The sequence below is a fragment of the Mirounga leonina genome, unplaced genomic scaffold (assembly GCF_011800145.1).
Source record: "Mirounga leonina isolate KUSES-001 unplaced genomic scaffold, KU_Mleo_1.0 Mir_82, whole genome shotgun sequence".
Lineage (NCBI taxonomy): Eukaryota > Metazoa > Chordata > Mammalia > Carnivora > Phocidae > Mirounga > Mirounga leonina.
In genome coordinates this window covers 30732675-30752869 of record NW_023270825.1, presented here as the reverse complement: position 1 = coordinate 30752869, position 20195 = coordinate 30732675, and the positions used below count along the sequence as shown (strand labels likewise).

At 43.1% G+C, this 20195-nt stretch overlaps 1 protein-coding gene across 4 annotated transcripts in view; it reads left to right on the top strand.

Annotated features, from left to right (window-relative positions):
- Nucleotides 1-20195, top strand: part of SMOC1 (SPARC related modular calcium binding 1) — a 152167-nt gene that overhangs the window by 14511 nt on the left and 117461 nt on the right. Inside the window, exon 1 of one of the 4 annotated variants that reach the window (XM_034992604.1) lies at nucleotides 10670-10959. The exons of the other annotated variants lie outside the window; for them this stretch is intronic. Within the exon in view, the coding sequence (XP_034848495.1) occupies nucleotides 10873-10959 (87 nt within the window). The 5' untranslated portion in view covers nucleotides 10670-10872. Of the gene's footprint in view, nucleotides 1-10669; nucleotides 10960-20195 lie in introns of those variants that run through there. 4 annotated transcript variants of the gene reach the window in all.

Sequence of the window (20195 nt, the reverse complement as noted above, 5' to 3'; positions counted from 1 at the left end):
CGGTATTATATTAGTTTCAGGCATACAACATAACAGTTCATCAATTCTGTACATTACTTAGTGCTCACCACGATAAGTGTAGCCCTCATCTGTCACCAAACAACCTTATTACAATAGTATTGACTGTATTCTCTGTGCTGTACTTTTCCATTTCTATGACTTACTTATTTTGTAACTGGAAGTTTGTCCCTCTTAATCCACCTTATCTAGCCCCCCTACCTGCCTCCCTGCTCTGGTAACTACCAGTTTGTTCTCTGTATTTAAGAGTCCATTTTTTGACTCTTTTATTCTTTGTTTGTTCATTTATTTTGTTTCTTAAATTGTGCATATGAGTGAAATCGTGTGGTATTTGTCTTTCTCTGACTTATTTCACTTAGCATAATATTCTCTAGCTCCATCCATGTTGCAAATGGCAAGATCTCATTCTCTTTTATGGCTAAGTAATATTCCATTGTATGTATATATACCACATCTTCTTTATCCCTTCATCAGCTGATGGACACTTGGGTTGCTTGCATATCTTGGGTCTTGTAAATACTGCTGCTATAAACATGGGGTGCATACTTTCAAATTAGTGTTTTCATTTTCTTTGGGTAAATATCCAGTAGTGGATTTACTAGGTCATATGGTAATTCTATTTTTTTTTTAAAGATTTTATTTATTTATATGACAGAGAGAGACAGCGAGAACAGGAACACAAGCAGGGGGAGTGGGAGAGGGAGAAGCAGGCTTCCCGCTGAGCAGGGAGCCCGATGCGGGGCTTGATCCCAGGACCCTGGGATCATGACCTGAGCCGAAGGCAGATGCTTAATGACTGAGCCACCCAGGTGCCTGGTAATTCTATTTTTTTTAAAGATTTATTTATTTATTTGAGAGAGAGAGCATGAGCGGGGAGGGACAGAGGGAGAAGGAGAGAGAATCTCAGGCAGACTCCGTACTGAGTGTGGAGCCAACACAGGGCTCGATCTCACAACCCTGGGATCACGACTTGAGCCAAAACTAAGAGTCAGCCGCTTAACTGACTGTGCCACCCAGGCACCCCTGCTAATTCTATTTTTAATTTTTTTGAGGAAACTCCATACTGCTTTTCACAGTGGCTTCATCAGTTTGCTTTCCCATCAACAGTGTGTGAGGGTTCCCTTTTCTCCACATCCTCGCTGACACTTGTTAGTTCTTGTCTGTTTGATTCTAGTCATTCTGACAGGTGTACAGTGATACCTCATTGTAGTTTTGATTTGCAGTTCCCTGATGATGAGTAATGTTGAGCATCTTTTCATGTGTTGGTTGGCCATTTGTAGGTCTTCTTTGGCAGAATGTCTATTCAGGCCCTCTCCTCATTTTTAACTGGATTATTTGGGTTTTTTTTAGTGTTGAGTTATATAAAGTCTTTATATATTTTGGATAATAACCACTTATCAGATATGTCATTTGCAAATATCTTCTGTTTTATAGGTTGCCTTTCCTTTTTGTTGATGGTTTCTTTTGCTATGCAAAACTTTTTATTTTGATGTAGTTCCAGTAGCTTATTTTCAACTTTTTTTTTTTTTAAGATTTTATTTATTTATTTGACAGAGAAAGACACAGCAAGAGAGGGAACACAAGCAGGGGGAGTGGGTGAGGGAGAAGCAGGCTTCCCGCTGAGCAGGGAGCCCAATGCGGGGCTCAATCCCAGGACCCTGAGATCATGACCTGAGCCGAAGGCAGGCGCTCAACGACTGAGCCACCCAGGTGCCCCTTATTTTCAACTTTTGTTTCCCTTGCCTCAGGAGACATATCTAGAAAAATGTTTCTACAGCCCATGTCAAAGAAATTACTGCCTACATTTTCCTCTCGGAGTTTTGTGGTTTCAGGTCCTACATCTGGGTCTTTAATCCATTTTGAGTTTATTTTTGTGTATGGTGTAAGAGAGCGGTCCAGTTTTCCCAGCTCCAAAGTCCACTTTGAAATACCACTCTACTGCTTCTTGGTAGTGTAAGTACATTGTAGTAACAAAATTTTCCTAATTCTTCAATCCTGGTTTTTGTTCCATTGGTGTAATTCATCTCACTTGTATATAAGTTATAATCATTGAATGCTTTGTTGTTATTATTTTTTTGAACAAACTTATGTGTGAGATCATTTAAGAATAAGAAAAAAAGTTTTCCTTCTTCAGTGCTCTTGCTTTCTTTATGTAGGTCTGCGTTTCTGACCTATATCATTTTTCTTCTCGCTGAAGAATTTTCTTAAACATTTCTTTTAAGGCATGTCTATTGGCAACAAATTCCCTTAGTTTTTATTTATCTGAGAAAGTCTTTATTTCTCCTTCACTTTTGAAGGATAATTTATCAGGATGCAGAATTCTAGGTTGATGGGTTTTTTTTTCCCTCTCAACAACTTATCAAATATTCCACCCCGCTGTCTTCTTGCTTGCATGGCTTCTGAGGAGAACCCCAATGCAATTCTTACTTTTGCCTTTTTATAGGTGAGGGTTCTTTTCCCTCTGCTCTGGCTTCTTTCAAGATTTTTTTCTTTATCTTTGATTTTCTGGAGTTTGAATGTGACATGCCAACGTGTAGTTTTGGGGCATTTATCCTGCTTGCTGTTTTCTAAGTTTTCTGGATCTGTAGTTTGATATCTGACATTAATTTGGGGGAAAATTCTAAGTTATTATTGCTTCAAATATTTCTCCCGTTCCTTTCTTTTTTCTCCTTGAAATCCTGTGACACGTATGTTACATCATTTGTAGTTGTCCCACAGTCCTTGGATATTCTGTTCTCTTCTCCCCCCCCCCTGTCTTTTTTTCTCTTTGCTTTTAAGTTTGGAAGCTTCTATCAACATATCCTCAAGTTTAGAGATTGTTTCCTCAGCTATGTCCCATCTACTAATGAGCCCATCAAAGGCATGCTTTGTTGTATACCTAAACCAATATAACATTGTATGTCAATTATACTTCAATAATAATAATAATAATAATGATAAAGGCATTCTTCATTTCTGTTACAGTGTTTTTGACCTCTAGCATTTCTTTTGGATTCTTTCTTAGATTTTCCACCTCTCTGCTCACATTACCCATCTGTTCTTGCATGATGTCTACTTTTTCCAGTAGAGCACTTAGCATATTAATCACAGTGCTTTAAAATTACTGATCTGCTAATTCAGACATCTCTCCCATATCTGAATCTGCTTCTGTTGGTAGCTCTGTCTCATCAAATTATGTTTTTTGCTTTTTAGTAAGCCTTGTAATTTTTTGTTGAAATCAGACATGATGAATTACATAGAAAGAACTGTGATAAATAGACCTTCAGTGATGTTGTGGTGAGGTGTGGAGAGTGAGGAAGCATTCTGTTGTCCTATGATTAGGTCTCAGTCTTTTAATGAGCCTGGGCTTCTGGACTGTGAACTTCATAAGGATGTTTCCGTGTTTTTTACTTCACTTACATGGGATAGGATGGCTAGAGCGGGCCAGAATCGGGTATTTCTCTTCCCAAATCAGGTTGATTAGCTATGATAAAACCCCAGTAAGTTAGGCTCTGATTAAATGGTTTCTTTTGATGGTAGGCCTTGTTAAGAAGAACTGGATACTCTGGCTGTTTCTTAATGGGTCCTTCTCCCTCCCCCTGCTGGAAGCATGAGGGGACTTTTCTTTGATATTCACTACGAGACCCTGGTACATTGTTCTTGCCTATCCCCAACACCCAAAGGCTCTCTCCTCACATTAATGATGAAAAAACCAATAACCAGGTGCTCTCCAGTGCTACTACGGGGAGTGAAGAGTGCTTGCCCATCCCTGTGCTCACCATGCTGACTGGGCTAATGACCACATACCACAATGGCCTGGTCCAGCTCGTGGAAACTTTAGTCATATCAGCTTATAACTGGGTGTCGTTAACAAAATCTTGGCCTCTTCTCTGAGGAGTGAGACCCAGCAGTTAAGAATCTTGTTACATCTTGTAGCTACGTATTTCTCAAAGAATATATTTCCTAAAGTATAGTGTGTAGCTCACCTGAGATGCTACAGGGTCCAGAAATGTGCATTTCTCAAAAGTACTGCAGGTGGTTCTCATGCACACCTTTTTTTAAAGAGGTTTGAGACCTCTTTAGGCTAAAATTGTAGAAAGGAATAAAATCGACCAGGCAAGGCCTGGACTCATGGCTTATGCAACCTGTGACTTAAAAGAACATAAATGAATGCAAATTCAATTTGTTTTCACTAATAGGTATTTACATATATCAAGACAAGCTCCCTTGGAAGGAAGGGAGCCCTTTGAAGCCTCTGGCCTCTGCTTTCCCAGATGTTATGTTCATGTTTGAGGGTAGAAGAGCATCTTGTTTTGGGGTTGGAGCCATTCATGTACTGGGTAGCTGCAGTTCTAAAAGGGTGATGTCCAATTCTGTGGAAGACCAAGCCTTTTTTTTTTTTTTTTTTTTTTTTTAAGATTTTATGTATCTGAGAGAGAGAGATTGAGAGAATGAGTGGAAAGAGGGGCAGAAGGAGAAACAGACACTCCGCTGAGCAGGGAGCCCGATGTGGGGCTCCATCCCAGGACCCCGGGATCATGACCTGACCTGAAGGCAGATGCTTAACCGATTGAGCCACCCAAGCGCCCTGGAACACCAAGTCTTTAGGGCCACATGAAGCTGCTATGCCACGAGATGAAATTTAAGATGAAGATTTCTTGGGGTGCCTGGGTGGCTCAGTTGGTTAAGCGTCTGACTCTTGGTTTAGGCTCAGGTCATGATCTCATGAGTCATGGGATCGAGCCCCGTGTCGGGCTCTGCACTCAGCAGGGAGTCTGCTTGAGGATTCTCTCCCTTTGCCCCTCCTCCCACTCACTCGCATGTGCAGACTCTCTCTCTCTCTTTCAAAATATAAATAAATAAATCTTTTTAAAAAATGAAGATTTCTTTTCCCAGCCCCTTGTCCCATACTCAGATGTCCAGTAAGATGAAAATAAGTGCTACAATGTGAATTAGTACCTTGGAGTCCAAGAGCTTCCAAAAAGTTGGATTGCTGGTTGGATTGTTCCATTGACCATCTTTGCCTCCTTTATTGGGGAGGGGGGTTTGGACCTGAGCACAGCTCTAGTTAGGGAAGGGTATTGTGATTCATTCTCTCATTCATTTATTCAATGATGAGTTGGCCTTAGATAGGGCTGTAGGAGGCAAGAAGGAAATTGTTTGCATCTGATCTAGAAAAACCACTAAGTTAAAAGACAAAGCATTCTGATTCCTATTAGGGAGGGGTGTCTTCAGAAGCAACTGACAAATGTCCGAGAAAGGACAGCTTTTGCCAGATGGAAGAATTGTGCAAGTGCTTGTTGCAAAAGGCTTTGTCCTATGTCTTTGTTTTTCACATGCACAACAAGCTATTCAGTGGTTCACATACCACCCCACTGGGAAGCTGGGACTTGTCAGCTGGCAAAGTTGCATGATGCATTGGGAGAGAGGAGTTCAGTGCATTCCGTGGTGGCTCTTTGCCCTGCCACCATCCTGAGAAGTCTATTATAGTAAACATCTGTTGTTTTGGTCTGCCTCGTATCTAGTTCTCTCTTTTCTGGTAATAAAATCTCTACGTTCTTTTGGGGAAAACCCTTCCCTCACTCTCCGTTCCCATAACTTAGGTGGACTATCCCACCTCCCAGTTGCAGGGCGGTAACCTGGGCTTGATCAATCAGTGCGTGCTTTCTCCCAGGTCAGGATGCTCCTGTGACCTGAGCTGGACCAATAAACCCAATTGTGGGACTCTGTGGTACAACTAACTTCTGGGGAAGAGGAACTCTGGGGTTGGGACACTGTGAGGATGTAGGCCCATGGTGGTTGTACGTCACTTGGTCACTATGAATGAAAAGCTTGCCTGAGAATAAAGCCAACATAGAACGAAACAAAGCTGAGAGAGGAAAGAGACTGGTTTCTGAGAATATATTGTGAGCATCTGGATGCAGCTATGCTTGAAACTCCCTTGTATCTTCCATTATACATGCCAGTAACTTCCTGTGGTAGATTAAATATGGCCACAGTTTCTTTGCGACTCTTTTCATTAAGAAGTGGAGTCTGTTTCCTCACCTCTCGAATTTGGTCTGGCCTGTGACTTGCTTTGCCTCATGGAATGTGGTGGGAGCCACAGTGTGTGAGCTCTGGACCTGGGGCCTCGAGGAGCCTTGATGCTTATGCCTTCACCCCCTTGAGCCTCTGCCCCATAGCCACCATGTAAGAAGGTTAATCTGCTGGAGGACAAGAGGCCATGTGTAGGAGAACTGAAGCACCAGTTGCGAGTGCCAATTGCCCAACATGCCCTTGAGACCATTTTGTACCTTCCAGCCTAATTGACCTTCCCACTGAATGTAGCTGACTGAGTGAGGCCAGGTGAAGCCAGCAGAGGAAATGCTCAGTGTAGCCACAGCAGCAGAATCTGTTATTTTAAGCCACTAAATTTTGGAGTGGCTTGTTATGGATCAATCAGTAGCTGATAACACTCCTCTTTTGGCTTAAGTCAATTTGATTTTATTTTTTGTCATTTGCAACAGAGACCGCCTTGCAATGCTTCTAACTGACATACTTATATAATACACTAGCCTTACTGGAAGTGAGCCTTTGCAGAATTTCTTCCCACTTATGCCACTGGGACAGTGAGACCAGCTGCCTCCACCTACATCTCCACTTGTCGATGTACACGTGTGAACTCACTTGGTGGCATCCATTTCTCACTCATGTTTGTATAAGTCATTTGAATGATAGTGCCACTGTGCCTAAAAGGTGGGTTTCTCCAGCACATGCACCTGTCGGGAGACCATTCAACAACTTGTCTTTACTGGTCACTTATGTGATTTGACACTTAGCATTCCTTCACCTCATTGGAGAAAGTTCTTTCCAAGATGACTTCCTGAAGTTGTAGTTCCTTTTTATAGGCATTTACACATGACTTCTGGGGTTCCTGGTCTTTCCTTAAAATACCTAAGAGATATGAAGCATGTTATCTGAGACTAAGAAATGTACTAGAGGCAATGAAATAGCACCAGCCCTAGAGTTGGACGTATATGGGTTCAAAGGCTGGCTCTGACACCTGCTGGCTGAGGGCCTTTTGCATATCACTCAATCTGTATGAAATTTGGTTTCTTTACAGGTACAGTGGGAGGTAATAATACCTACTTCCTGGGGTTATGGAGTCCATTCTGTGAGGGAAGGCATGGGGAGTGCCTGGCAGGCACTGTTGGCAGCCCACATTTAGCAGTGACCTTCAACATCGTTTCTCTTGTTGAAGGCAGAGTATCACAGAACATATTTTCCCCCTCTCCCTTTATTTCATTGTTAACACTGGAAGGAATCATGCATTGTTTGGTTTGGAATCAAGATTGTAATGGGTCGCCTATGATAAAGAATTTTTTCTAATAGCATATCTGTTTATTTCCTTTCAAATATGACCATCATATAGACATGATGCTCGGAATGGTGATGATATTAACAAATTATAACATCATGTGATAATGTTGTATGTAATAAAGATATGATTATGGTGAGATAGTGGTGCTATGGCAACATGTAGGGAAGAGTGGCTATGATTCTTCTGGGAGCAGCATTAAAGAAGTCACACTTGATCTAGGTATTTAACACTGGGTAGGAGTTTCCAAGACAGGGATTGGAGAGGAATTTCCAGGCAAAGGCATGGAGGTATGAGAGAGTGGTATGTTCCAGAGACTGCAGGAAGTTCAGTATGCCATGATGTGGGGTAATTGTAAGGGTATGTAAGGAGGAAGGCTGGATAGGTGGCAGCCAATCATGAGGGATGCGAGGCCTCTATACGCTAGGGAGTTGGACTTAATACTGTAGATAGTAGGGGCACCTGGGTGGCTCAGTCGTTAAGCGTCTGCCTTCGGCTCAGGTCATGATCCTGGGGTCCTGGGATCGAGCCCCACATCGGGCTCCCTGCTCAGCGGGAAGCCTGCTTCTCCCTGTCCCATCCTACCCCCGCTTGTGTTCCCTCTCTCACTGCCTCTCTCTGTCAAATAAATAAATAAAATCTTTAAAAAAAAAAAAGACTTTTTAAAAAAAAATACTGTAGATAGTAGGGCATCGCTGGGGGACTTTAAACACAAGAGTGACATGAAAGTCCAGGCAAATAAAGAGTTTTCAGGGGTGCAAGACTGGAGGCTGCAAGACCAGTTGTGAACTGATTAAAAAGTCCATCTACAGCTGATGAGGATCCAAGTTAAGGTGGTTGTCCTGACCATGGGAGAGAGGAAGGACTAAACTATCGAGGGGGCAGTGTTGTGAGGAGTTGGTGGCCATTTGGATGTGGAATGGTTGAGGGTGAAAGACAAGGAGAAATCGAGGCTGCCTATTTGTTTTCTCACTTAGATTTCAGAAATTAGGTGGTGCCACAAATCCCATGGGGAGGACAGGAAAAGAAGCAGACTTGGTGAGGAGCAGGGGAAGACTGTTTTGGACTTGAATTTGAGGCATCTTGAGAAATCCAAGTGAGGCTATCAGGAGAGCTCCTAGATCAGCTGTAGACGGAGGGACCACCAACATGTAGAAGAGCGTTAAAGCCATTGGTATGAATAAAGTTGTCCAGGGAACATGTATGCTCAGATTCTGGAGAATGCTACCATTAAATTGGGCATAGAAGAAAAACCATGGAAGAGAATGCTGGCAAACTGCATTTTCCAAAGATGACTGCAACAATATCCTCTCTCCCACATGCCCTCTTCCCTGTGTGACTATGCCATTCCTCCCAGAGAAGGGAGGGTCTATGTCCCTTTCTTGCGATCTGGACAGGCTTGTGATATTAGGTGACTTCCAAGCTTCAGAAATAAAAGAAGATGCAGCCTCCACTGGTTCCCTTAGGACATTCACCTTTGGAGCCCTGAAAACCTGAGGCTGCCATGTTTTTAAGAACTCAGGCCACGGCGAGAAGCTATGCATAGGTGTTTCGACTAACAGCCCTAGCTGAGGTCCCCACTGACGACCAGCGTCAACTGCCGGACATGTGACTGAGGACGCTACCCGATTTTCCCTGCCCCCAGCTGTAAATTCACCCATAGCCTTTGAGTCCTTCATGAAGCAAAGAAAAGCCATCCCCACTGTGCCCTTCCTGAATCCTGACCCACAGAATCTGTGAGTATGACAAAATTATTGCTCTAAGTAGCTAAGTTTTAGGATGTTATGGCCTGAATGTTTGTGTCCCCCACTATATTCCTATGTTGAAATGCTAATTCCCAATGTGATGGTATTAGGAGATGGGGTCTGTTAGGAGGTGATTAGGTCATGAAGGTGGAGCCCTCACTAATGGGATCAGTGCCTTTATAACAGAGATCCCAGAGAACTCTCTCACCTCATTTACCATGTGAGGACACAGTGAGATGGTTGTCTATGAGCCAGGAAGCACTGAAGCTGCTGGCACCTTGATCTTGGACTTGCCAGCCTCCAAAACTGTGAGGAACAGATGTTTGCTGTTTAAGACACCAGTCTGGTATCTTTGTTAGAGTAACCCAAACTGACAAGGGCAGGGGGCAATGTGCTATACAGTAATAGATAACTAGATAGCCAAGACAAGGACAACAAGGAAGAGTCAAAGAAGTTGGAAACTAATGGAGAGAGAGACAGAGAAGCCGAGAAGAGGTCCAGATGGCTAACACCTAGGAGGTGTCCAGTGGGTTTGGCCACTAGTAAACCATTGGCCACTTCAGCAGGAGCACCTTCAGTGCATCAGGAAGGCCCAAGTCAGATTGCCATGGAGGAGGAAAGTGGAAAGGGAGTGTGGGCTGCTTTTTCAACAAGATTGCCCATGAAGCATGGGACAGGAAGGCTGGGAATTAGATGGCGATGCAGGGTCAAAGAATTTTCTACGGAAGATGGTAGGGAGAGATTTGAGAGGAGCCAGAGGCTGGAGATGCAGAATTGGAGGAAGGTCTTGAAGGTCTTGAAATAGGAGGGGTTGGATGAGAACGACCACCCTTATGAAGAAATGGTCTTGAACAACCTTTGGCAGGAAGTTGAAAGGATAGTGGTGGAGATAATTTCTGAGGCTGCTAACTGCTTTTACTTTGGTGGCTGCCATGAAGTACTTGGTGGAACAGACGTTGGCTCAGAATTCAGGGATTGACAGCCACAGGAAGCAGTACTATTCCATTTAATGCCTTATCATTGAGGAATTATATTATTGCTTTAATAGCAAAACTTAGGTAGCTTTATTGTCTGTTTATAAAAGGTGAAATCTACCACAGGAAATCTTACATATCTTTTTTGCTTCTACTATGATTAAGAAATTATTTCTATAACATCCTTACTGATGATCTATTTTCTTAAGTACATAAGTGATTGCTTTTTCCATTAAATGAAATTCTGCCTTTTTGAAACTTCTATTCATTGGTCCCAGCTCTCCCTTCAAACCTACACAAAGGAGTATGCATAACATCCTGTTTCATCTTGTGATTAACTAAGGGTAGAGAGAACAAAAGTAAGGACCCAGAATTTAAGGTGACTCTGCCATTTTTTTTTTTTTTTTTAGCTATGAGGTCAGTGTGCCTCTAATTAAGTGACATTCAGTAAAAATGAGGGTAGATGAGACAGAAACAGAAGAGAAGAATGAACCTAAACAGAAAGTAGGTGAGTAAGTTATGGCACAGATCTATGGCTTAATCTATAAAAATGGTCTTGTGTTTTTGATATGGATAAGTTCCCAATGACTTTTGTACTTGGAGGGGAGGGGGAGGAGGTTAAAACATTATTGTATTATAGAGTCCCATTTTGTAAATGATAAATATGCATAGAAAAAAGAGTACACATTAAAATGTTAATTGTTTCTTTTCCTCTGGATGGGGGGATTACGGAGACTTTTCACTTTCCTTGTTTAAAGGGATCATGCATTTCTTGTGTGAATAAATACTATTAGGAAAAATGAAGCAACGGCTGAAATCTGCATGTCTGTTCATTTCAAATGTGAAAGTTGGCCAATCGCATTGCTCATTTACCTGTAGTAAGAAGGTAAGTCCTGGCTGTTGTCTTTCCTGACGTTTCAGCCCCTTGACTGAGGCCATGCTGCACCTTCCGTCTGGTTGCCGCTCAGTGGGTGGTGGGAACAAGACGGACACTGGCCATAGGACAGTGTGCATTTAAACGCAGAAAAAGGAAAGAACACAGCTACACCTCTAAGAATCTGCTGGTCAGGACTGGGAGGGCCTGGGCCTCAGCATCCTTTCTGTCCTCTCTCTCATCTGGCCTCTGTCCCGTTTCTTTGAAAAATATCCATATGTCGGATGCTTCTCTAATCCCGACGGTGCTTTGGGTTCTGTGGGGGCCGTGCTAGCTTTGCTGGGCCCCTGTGACCTTCTTCCTGTTAGTGCTGGAGGTGAGGCAGGAGACCCTTCTGGGCTATTACGGTGACCTCCTCAGGTACAATTAGGAGTTGGCACAGCTGGGCTGAAACAGTGCAGGGAAGTTGTTTTTCTGTTTTGCCTCTCTTTCCTTACCCTTTTACTGTTAATCCTAACTATTGGTGTGTGTGTGTGTGTATTTATCTATTTTTTGGGAGAATTTTATTTGGGAGAATTCTACTTTCCAGACTGTCTCTTCAAACTGTCCCTCTCCTCTTCCTGTCTGTCGCCCAGCACTTCGTGCTCCTACCTGCTAAAGCCGTTGGTGGTGATGGATTGGTTTGCTCACCGTACGTTTGTCTTTTTGCCCACTAGACTGTGGGCTCCTTGAGGGCAGGAACCCTGTATTACCAACAGCATCAGAAGAACTCAGCAGACACTTATCTACAATCTTTGTATTCCCAGCACCCAACACTGCATCAAGTGCTGAATAACCATCCACTGGTAATGGCCCGAGCTAGCATTTCATCATAAATATGCGAGTTTCCTGGGTTTCTGAATCACAGTAGGTATTTTCTCGGTGTGGTCTATAATTTTACTTTAACTGGTATATGCAGCAATTGTCTTACAGTCTGAATGTGTAATACGCTACATCTGCCACAGAGATTGGCTAGCGCCCCTGCCTGTCTGTGCTAAGCCTCTCTAAGCAAATACACATCTTCTGACAGGCTTCCCTTTGACTTTATAGACTGATACATCAATTCTGACTTACAGAGTTCCCATTGCAGTGTCTGGGCGGTGGAAAATTTGGTTGCGGAGGAAGACGGCTTCTAGTGCAGGCTGTGGCATTGGGGAAGCATGATTTCTGGCAAGGATTTATGTAAAACATTTTCAGAATACTGACTGTATCTTTAATGAATGCTCAGTCTCTTATTTTTGTGAGGAGCTATTTTCCATTGGAAAACAATCTTGGGTTTTAAGTTATGCTGTGTAAAAAGTTTCCAGAAAATGTCAGGGCATTTTCCAGGAGCACCCTAGGAGGTAGGAGCAGTTAAAACACTTTTTTAAAAAAATCTGTATTCTGATGGACGTTGGCCATTTAATTTGTTTTTCATTGATTCTTGGGCCAAAAAGAATTCCAGCTGGGTGTGAGTCAGGATAGTGTGAGTGAAGAGCAGTGGAGTCTTGGTCCCACTCCCTGGGGAGGGAGCCACTGGGTTACTAGTCCAGGTGACACAATTGGAGACCAGATTTCTTTTCATCACTCACCTATCAGTCAGTGCTTCGAACCAGGTTTCCTAACTTAGAGCAGATGACTTCCTCCTGCTCTCTGATCATTTGCCTCTGCTCTCTTTTCAGCCGTGTTTTGGGGCTGGTGTGGGGTAACTCCAGATAGAGGAAATCACCTCTGGGGGGAAAGAGAGGCTTAGATGTGATAAGCACATTTTATGAGCAAGTCCCATGTAGGTGTTTTATACAGACCCTCATTTATTTCAGCTAACCGTCCTACAAAGGGGACCAGTTATTGTCCCCACTTATAAATGAGCACACCGAGGTACAGAGAATTTAAGCAAAGTGCTCGGGACTCCTAAGAAGAGTCTGGATTTGTGTCCAAATCTGCCTAGTTACAAAGTCCTACACTTTCCAGTACGCGATGGTGCATTCATAGCGTGTTAGAGTAGGGTTCAGGTTATAGCCAGCACAGGTGAGTGGAAAGAAATAGTTGGGAAGAAACCTTTCTGAAGGCTTTTACTATATTTCAAGCATCGAGGGTGGAGTTTATGATGGCCAGGCAGGAGGCTTAAGCTGGCAAAGCTACTCTGGCACCTTCTGCCCACAAGACAGGCTCTGTTTATTTCATGCCAGCTAATGTGGAGAGTGCCGTCAATGATTTATGCTTGAAGGATTTTTTTTTTTTTTTTTTTTTTGGTCAACAAAAACACTCCTATTGCAACGAGCCTTGGATTCTCAATTTTTAATAAACCAGGCATAGTAGTTGCCTAAGGTCAAGAGCAACAGACTGTGTTTATGCTGAGGTGTCAAGTCCAACACGCTCCCGGTCAGAATCCCCCCCTGAGCAGATGGATTTTCCATCGCCTGACTCTCAGCGTTTAGCCCTGGACATTTGCAGCTTTAGGGTGTCCTCTGGGAGGTCATCAGGGATAACTATTAGGAAGCCCGAAACTGGGGACTTTGGTGGGTAGGGGTCTGTTGGCGGTATTATTACCAGCGAGCTTCCTAGGACTGAGACTCCTCTGAACTATAGGTTGAACACGGACGTGTGGAGCTGTATCCAGACTCTGCGTTACCCTGCTCGGGTCCTCAAGGCCCATGAATGGGGGAGCTGCAAAGGCCAGTAGCAGGGAGTCACCATGGAACTTGTTGCTAATGTTTATGCAGTGACCTGTATGGAGCTGCATACAGTACGGCTATTGTTCTGCATCTCAGGGGGGCCAGTTAGTGGCTGGTGTTAAAATGTGTTCAGGATTTGGATGGAGAATCCTCTCTGCCCACCACTCTATTGGATCCTGGAGGAATGTCCAGAGAGTGTCTGGGCCGAGGGGGTGGGGGTAGAATAAATTGGGGCAGACACTGAGACTGGGGCAAGGCGGGGGGGGACATCCCAGGAGAGCCACATGGCCCTGGCCTCTTTTCCTGAAGGGCACACATTTAAACTTTTTTAAAAATTTATTTTTCAGTTTTACATAGAGTGAATGAAATGCTCACTCTTTCTGGTGTACAGGTCTAGAAATTTGGCCAAATTGCTTGGCGTCGTAACCACCACAGTAAAGATACAGAGTGATTCAGTCACCCCCCTATAGTTTTGCCTTTTCCAGAATGTCCTGTAAATGGAATTATGTAGTCTTTTGAGTCTGGCTTCTTCCATGTATTATAGTACATTTGAGATTCATCCATGTTACTGCACGTATCAATCGTTTATTCCTTTTTATTGCTGAGTATGTATCGTCATTTGTTTATCCACTCACCAGTTGAAGGACCTTTGAGTTTTTTAGAGAGTGTGAATAAAGCTGCTAGAAACATCCATGTACAGGTTTTTGTGTGAACGTAAGTTTTCATTTCTAAGAGTGGGGTTCCTGGGTCATAAGTAAGTGTACACCTAATTTTATGAGAAACTGCCAATTTTTTTTTCCAGAGCGGCTGTACCATTTTGTATTCCCATCTTCAATGTGTGAAGTTTTAGCTGCTTTGCATACTTACCAGCACTTGGTATTGGATGTATGTATATATCTATATTTTTAGCATAGGTATGTGGCATCTCCTGGTTTTTACTTACATTTCTACTTAAATGTTTTGGACATTGTTTCCAAATGAGGTTATATGTCACAATTTTCAGGATTGAAAGAAGTAAACAGCACAGTGATATTACATTGTATTTTCTTGTGTGGAAAACAACCATTCATTTGTGAAGTGCATATACTTAAAAATGTAACACAATTTTGGTAATCTTGTTTTGGTGTTTCTCTATTTTCATATACCCTGAGCCTCTAGCATTTAGGAATGGTATCTGGCTACAATTAAAAGCTACTCAACTGTAGTTGAGGCTGAATTACATCCGGCTTCATTCTTTCACGTAAGGGAATTCTAGATGCACGGTGGTTCTACAAAAGCATGAGGGACCCAGGTTCTTTTGTCTTTCTGTGCCATCATCCTTAGATTGTGGCTTCCTTTCTTAAGGTCACAAGATGGTTTTTATTTTTTGTTTATTTATTTTTAAATATTTTATTTATTTCTTTGACAGAGAGAGAGGGCATAAGCAGGGGGAGCGGCAGGCAGAAGGAGAGGGTGAAGCAGGCTCCCCGCTGAGCAGGGAGCCTGATGTGGGGCTCGATCCCAGGACCCCGGGATCACGACCTGAACCAAAGGCAGACGCTTCACCGACTGAGCCACCCAGGCGCCCCACAAGATGGTTTTTAGAGCTCTAGCTATCATAGTAGCTTCTAGGCAGGAGGGAGGGAATGGGGAATGGCTCTTTTTCTCATGCTAGATGAACATGTATTTCTTCACCCCCCTGGCTGTATCCCTGCTCAGGCTCTAGTTGGTCCATATCCTTCAGACACGGGACTACTTTCTGCCTAGGAGAACAATCCAGACTTTCACTTGGAACCTGTTTATTTCCAGTTTAAACGCAATTTGAACAAGTCCATTACTTGTGTTCATTTGGAAATTGGAAGCCTCAACTTGGAAGCATGAGAACATTGGAGGAGGGATGGCCAACAGCTAGTCTGTGGAGACACTAATCACTGACAGCTTGACAAGGAAGGAAGAGGCAGACGAAACCCAGGGGACAGCCTACAGCCAGCTAGGGCAGGGGCACGTAGCTGCATGTGGCTTCTAAACCTCTGGCATCTTCAGTGTGTCAATCCACCCGGAGGGTTGGCTTGCTATATAATGAGATAATTTCTGTATCTCTTTCCTTTCTATGAGACTGTATCCCCCTGAGGGCAGGAACATGGTGGCTTTTCCATCTGTATCCAATGTTTTATATACCTATACATGAAAATTATGTACTTTTTGCCAGCTTTCTAGGAAGACCAAATAAAGTGAAATAAGATTGGATGCTCTGTGGAACTGTAGAGTTAGGGCTGCCAGAGAAAACACAGGACACCTATTAACTTTGAATTTCAGACAGTGTTTTTTGTTTGTTTTTATTACGAGTATGTCCCAAATGGTGCATAGGATATACTTATATTAAAAATACATTCACTGCTTATCCGAAATTCAGATTCACTAGGAGTTCTTTATTTTGACTTGTTAAATCTGGTAACCCTACTTGGAGTGTATGGGCATCAGGAGAAGGCCTTGATTACCTTTCAGCCTGATATAGCAAGAGGAGTAGAATTGATTTTAATGAAGCATTCATTCTTCGCACAATGGTAGAAAATTTGTTGATCTAATTTTGCTCTGAGTGTGGGCCTGCTCTCTGCTCTTCTGAAGCAGATGAAATAAATTTCCCTTTTCATAACTGCTAATAAGCTGACTGAATACAGCAGCCTTTAGAGAAACCCTAGCTAAGGTTTAAGAGACATAGGGATGACATGGAGCTTGTTACCTCTTTGACTTATCCCTTGCCTGTTTAGAGAAATTTTTTTTTTTTTAAGAGTTGTGTATGCTTTCCTTGAGTATCTGTTTGTGCATTTGGACCTAGAATTAGAACAGGAAAGCTCAGTTCACTGGAGCCAAGAATAAGATCCTTTTGACGTGGGCACAGTAGGCCCATATTGACATATTTGGGGCTTTCTCTGAACCAGTGATTCTCCAAGTGTGGTCCCTGGACCAGCAGCATCAGTACCACCTGGAAACTTAATTAGAAATGTAAATTTGGGGGCGCCTGGGTGGCTCAGTTGTTAAGTGTCTGCCTTCGGCTCAGGTCATGATCCCAGGGTCCTGGGATCGAGCCCCCCGTCGGGCTCCCTGCTCCACGGAAGGCCTGCTTCTCCCTCTCCCAGTCCCCCTGCTTGTGTTCCTGCTCTCGCTATCTCTCTGTTAAATAAATAAATAAAATCTTTAAAAAAAAAAAAAAAGAAATGTAAATTTGGGCCTCACCCCAGACCTGCTGGTCCAGAAACTCGTTGTGTTAGGCCTAGCGTTTTGTTTTTAACAAGTCCTGGAGGCATCTGATGCATAGTAACTTTTGAGAACCGTGGTTCTAAATCAGAGATCAACAAACTTTTTTTTTTTTTTAATCAAGGAGCAGATAGTAAATATTTTAGACTTGAAGGCCATAGGGTGTCTACTACTCAACTCTGCCGTGGCTGTCCTAAATCAGCTACAGACAAGATGTACCCGAGTGGGTGTGGCTGTGTTATGAAGTAAGTACAGCTTTACATCCCAGGCTCAGGGAGCCAGACAGATGTGTCGCTCCTGAGTAGCTTCCTGACCCCTGCAGGAACTAAGACACCTTCGGAACAGGCAGACTTGCTTGTTGCTCGCCTCTTCGAGTCACTGAGAGATGTGAAGTGCTCTTCAACAGCCACAATCAGCAGTGAGAGCTACCAGAAGGAGAAAACGGCAGAACAGAGCTGCTGGGTCTGGTGAAGTAGCTGCAGTCATTAGAGAAGGCTCGCTCTCCATATCGCTGTCCTCTACCACTCCCATCATTCTCTCAGTGTCAAAACTGCTGTGATTTCCGCCACATATCCTTCCTGCCACCACCCCTTTTCTCTGCTGCCTCTGATAGCAAAACTCTTGGAAAGGGTTGCCTATACATGCCTTCCCCATTCCTTGTCTCAGTCTTCTTTTGAACTCACACATGTCAGGCTTTTTTCTCCACCACGTCCCTGAAACAACTTGTTGATGTCACATTGACCTCCAGGCTGGTTAATTCCATGGTCAACATTCATTCCCTACCTTACTAGGCTCTCGGCAGCACTTGACAGGCTTGTTGACTGCCTCCTCCATGACGCGCTTCCCTCAGTTTTCTGGAACATCACTCTCTCAGCTCTCATCCTGTCTTCCTGGATGCTCCCAGCTCATCTCATTTTCTGGTTCCTCCTCCTCCACCCCACCTCTAAATGTTGGAGCTCCTCAGGACCTAGCCCTTGGACCTCCTCATTATACTCAGTCCTTTGCTGATCTCATCTAGTTTTATGGTTTAAATTGCATCTATATGCAGAGTTATCACAGGTCTATGTCAACACATCCAACTTCCTACTCCACATCTCCACCTAGATGTGTACTAGGTATCCAAAATGAGAAGTGAACAAACGAAACTTCATATTTTTCCCACCAAGTCTACCAAATCCATTTACCCTCAATCAATCAAAACCAAACCCAATTACCAACTCAAGCAATGATGACGCCATCTTTACCGATGTGACAAAACCCTTGGAGTCATCCTTGACATTTCTCTCTCTCACATTCCCAATCATAGCCATCAGCACATCCTGTTGACTTTAAAGTGTATCCAGAACCCACCCACTTCCTAACCCCTTGGCTGTATACCCTGGTCCAAGCCACTCTTACCTCTTCCCAGGATTACTATGATAGCTGACATTCTGGCCTCCTCTCTCCAGCCTTTGCCCACCATTCTCCACTGTCCACACGGCAGCAGAGTGAGGCTTTTATAACCAGGATCAGATCAGTCCCTGCTTTGCTTTCCATCCTACAGTGGCTTCCAAAGCCCCCTGGGATTTGTTCCTCTGCTGCCTCTCTGATCTGACCTCCTGATGTTACACCTTGTTTCATTTTTTCAAACTTTTAAAAATCAGAATAATGCTTTTTCCAGACACATTTAGAAGGAACCTCAGTTTGTAGGATGGATATAAATGGTATTAGAAATGTTAATCTTGCTTTAGTTGTCTTTTTTGTGAAGGGTTGAGAAAGTCCTGATTTACATTGCAACAGCAGAATACCTTTGAATTAAACTGACCCAGAAGTTCAAACGAGGATAGTCAGATATTTTTATTTCAAAGTTGAATTATTAGCAGCATTTAGCAGCTGGTTGTTTATTATTGCATGTGCATGTGTGCAGACACGCCAGCCAGGGAAGAAGTATCCAGATTTATAATAAGGTCTCAAACTGCTAATAATAAGCTGTTATTATGATGTGATAAGTTACACATTCATGGGCTCTTTTTTTTTTTTTTTTTAGACATTTGTTTATTTGAGAGAGAGAGCATGTGAGTGGGGGAGGGGCAGAGGGAGAGAGAGAATCTCAAGCAGATTCTCCACTGAGTGCAGAGCCTGACGCAGGGCTCGATCTCCCAACCCTGAGATCATGACCTGAGCCAAAACCAAGAGTCCAATGCCCAACCGACTGAGCCACCCAGGCGCCCCCACATCCTTGGATTCTTAAACAATTGATCCACATACTGTGATGAGAACAGTTGCTGAGTATATGCCTGAGCATTTGAATGTAATACACATGTACTGTTGTAGGGAACTTTGCTTGCTTCTAGAATTTCACATGAACAGACATGTGCAGCGTGAATTTTAAAAAGCAAAACAAAACACATAGAACTGTGGCTTCTTTCTTAATCAATGAATGGTGTATTTAGAAAAGATTTAAGTAGACACACAGAGTTGGCCTGGGAGAAGTTTTTTTTACTGGGTGTCGTGCAAAAACCTTGGGAGCGCAAGGCAGTGTATCTGGGAGCACAGGGCAATGCTTTGGCAGTCTTCAGCTTGGTAACATTTGGACTAAACAATACATCAGTTGGCCATTTAAAAAATGGTTTTATTTTTTAATTTATTTTTTTTGTTTTTTAAAGATTTATTTATTTACTTGAGAGAGAGAGCGAGAGCATAAGCAGGAAGGGCAAGGAAAGGGAGAGAGAATCTCAAGCAAACTCCACGCTGAGCGCAGAGCCCGACTTGGGGCTGAAACCAAGAGTCGGACTCTTGACTGACTGTGCCACCCAAGTGGTCCTAAAAAATGGTTTTATAAAACAGATTCTTTTGACTTATTCTCTTTTTAAGCTATTTTTTAAAAAATAGCAAACATTGTGTTTTGGTTTCTGTACGAACAAAATCTATTGAGCAGTATGCAGGAGGCCAGTGAACTTGGGTGTCTTTTCCAAAGAGCCATTAGGAATGATTCCAAAGACAACTTCTAAGCACCCAGTAGACATTCAGTTAATGAATGTTAGATGTTGAATGAACACAGTGCTAGGTAGAAGGGGAGGCAATATTCAGTGTCTTCTTCAAAAAGCAAAACCTTGCCTTACCCCCCCTTCCTGCCTGTATGATGTGGTTTTGACCATGAACGCTAGGGTCAGATGGGCTGGATTCCATTCCTGGTGCCATCACTTACCAGGTGGTGACCTTGGCCAAGTAACAGAACTTCCCTGTGCCTCAATTTCTTCATCGCTAGGATCTATTAAAAAAATACTACCTCATGGGACTGTTTGGGAGGGTTAAATGAATTAACATGCGAAAATAATGCCT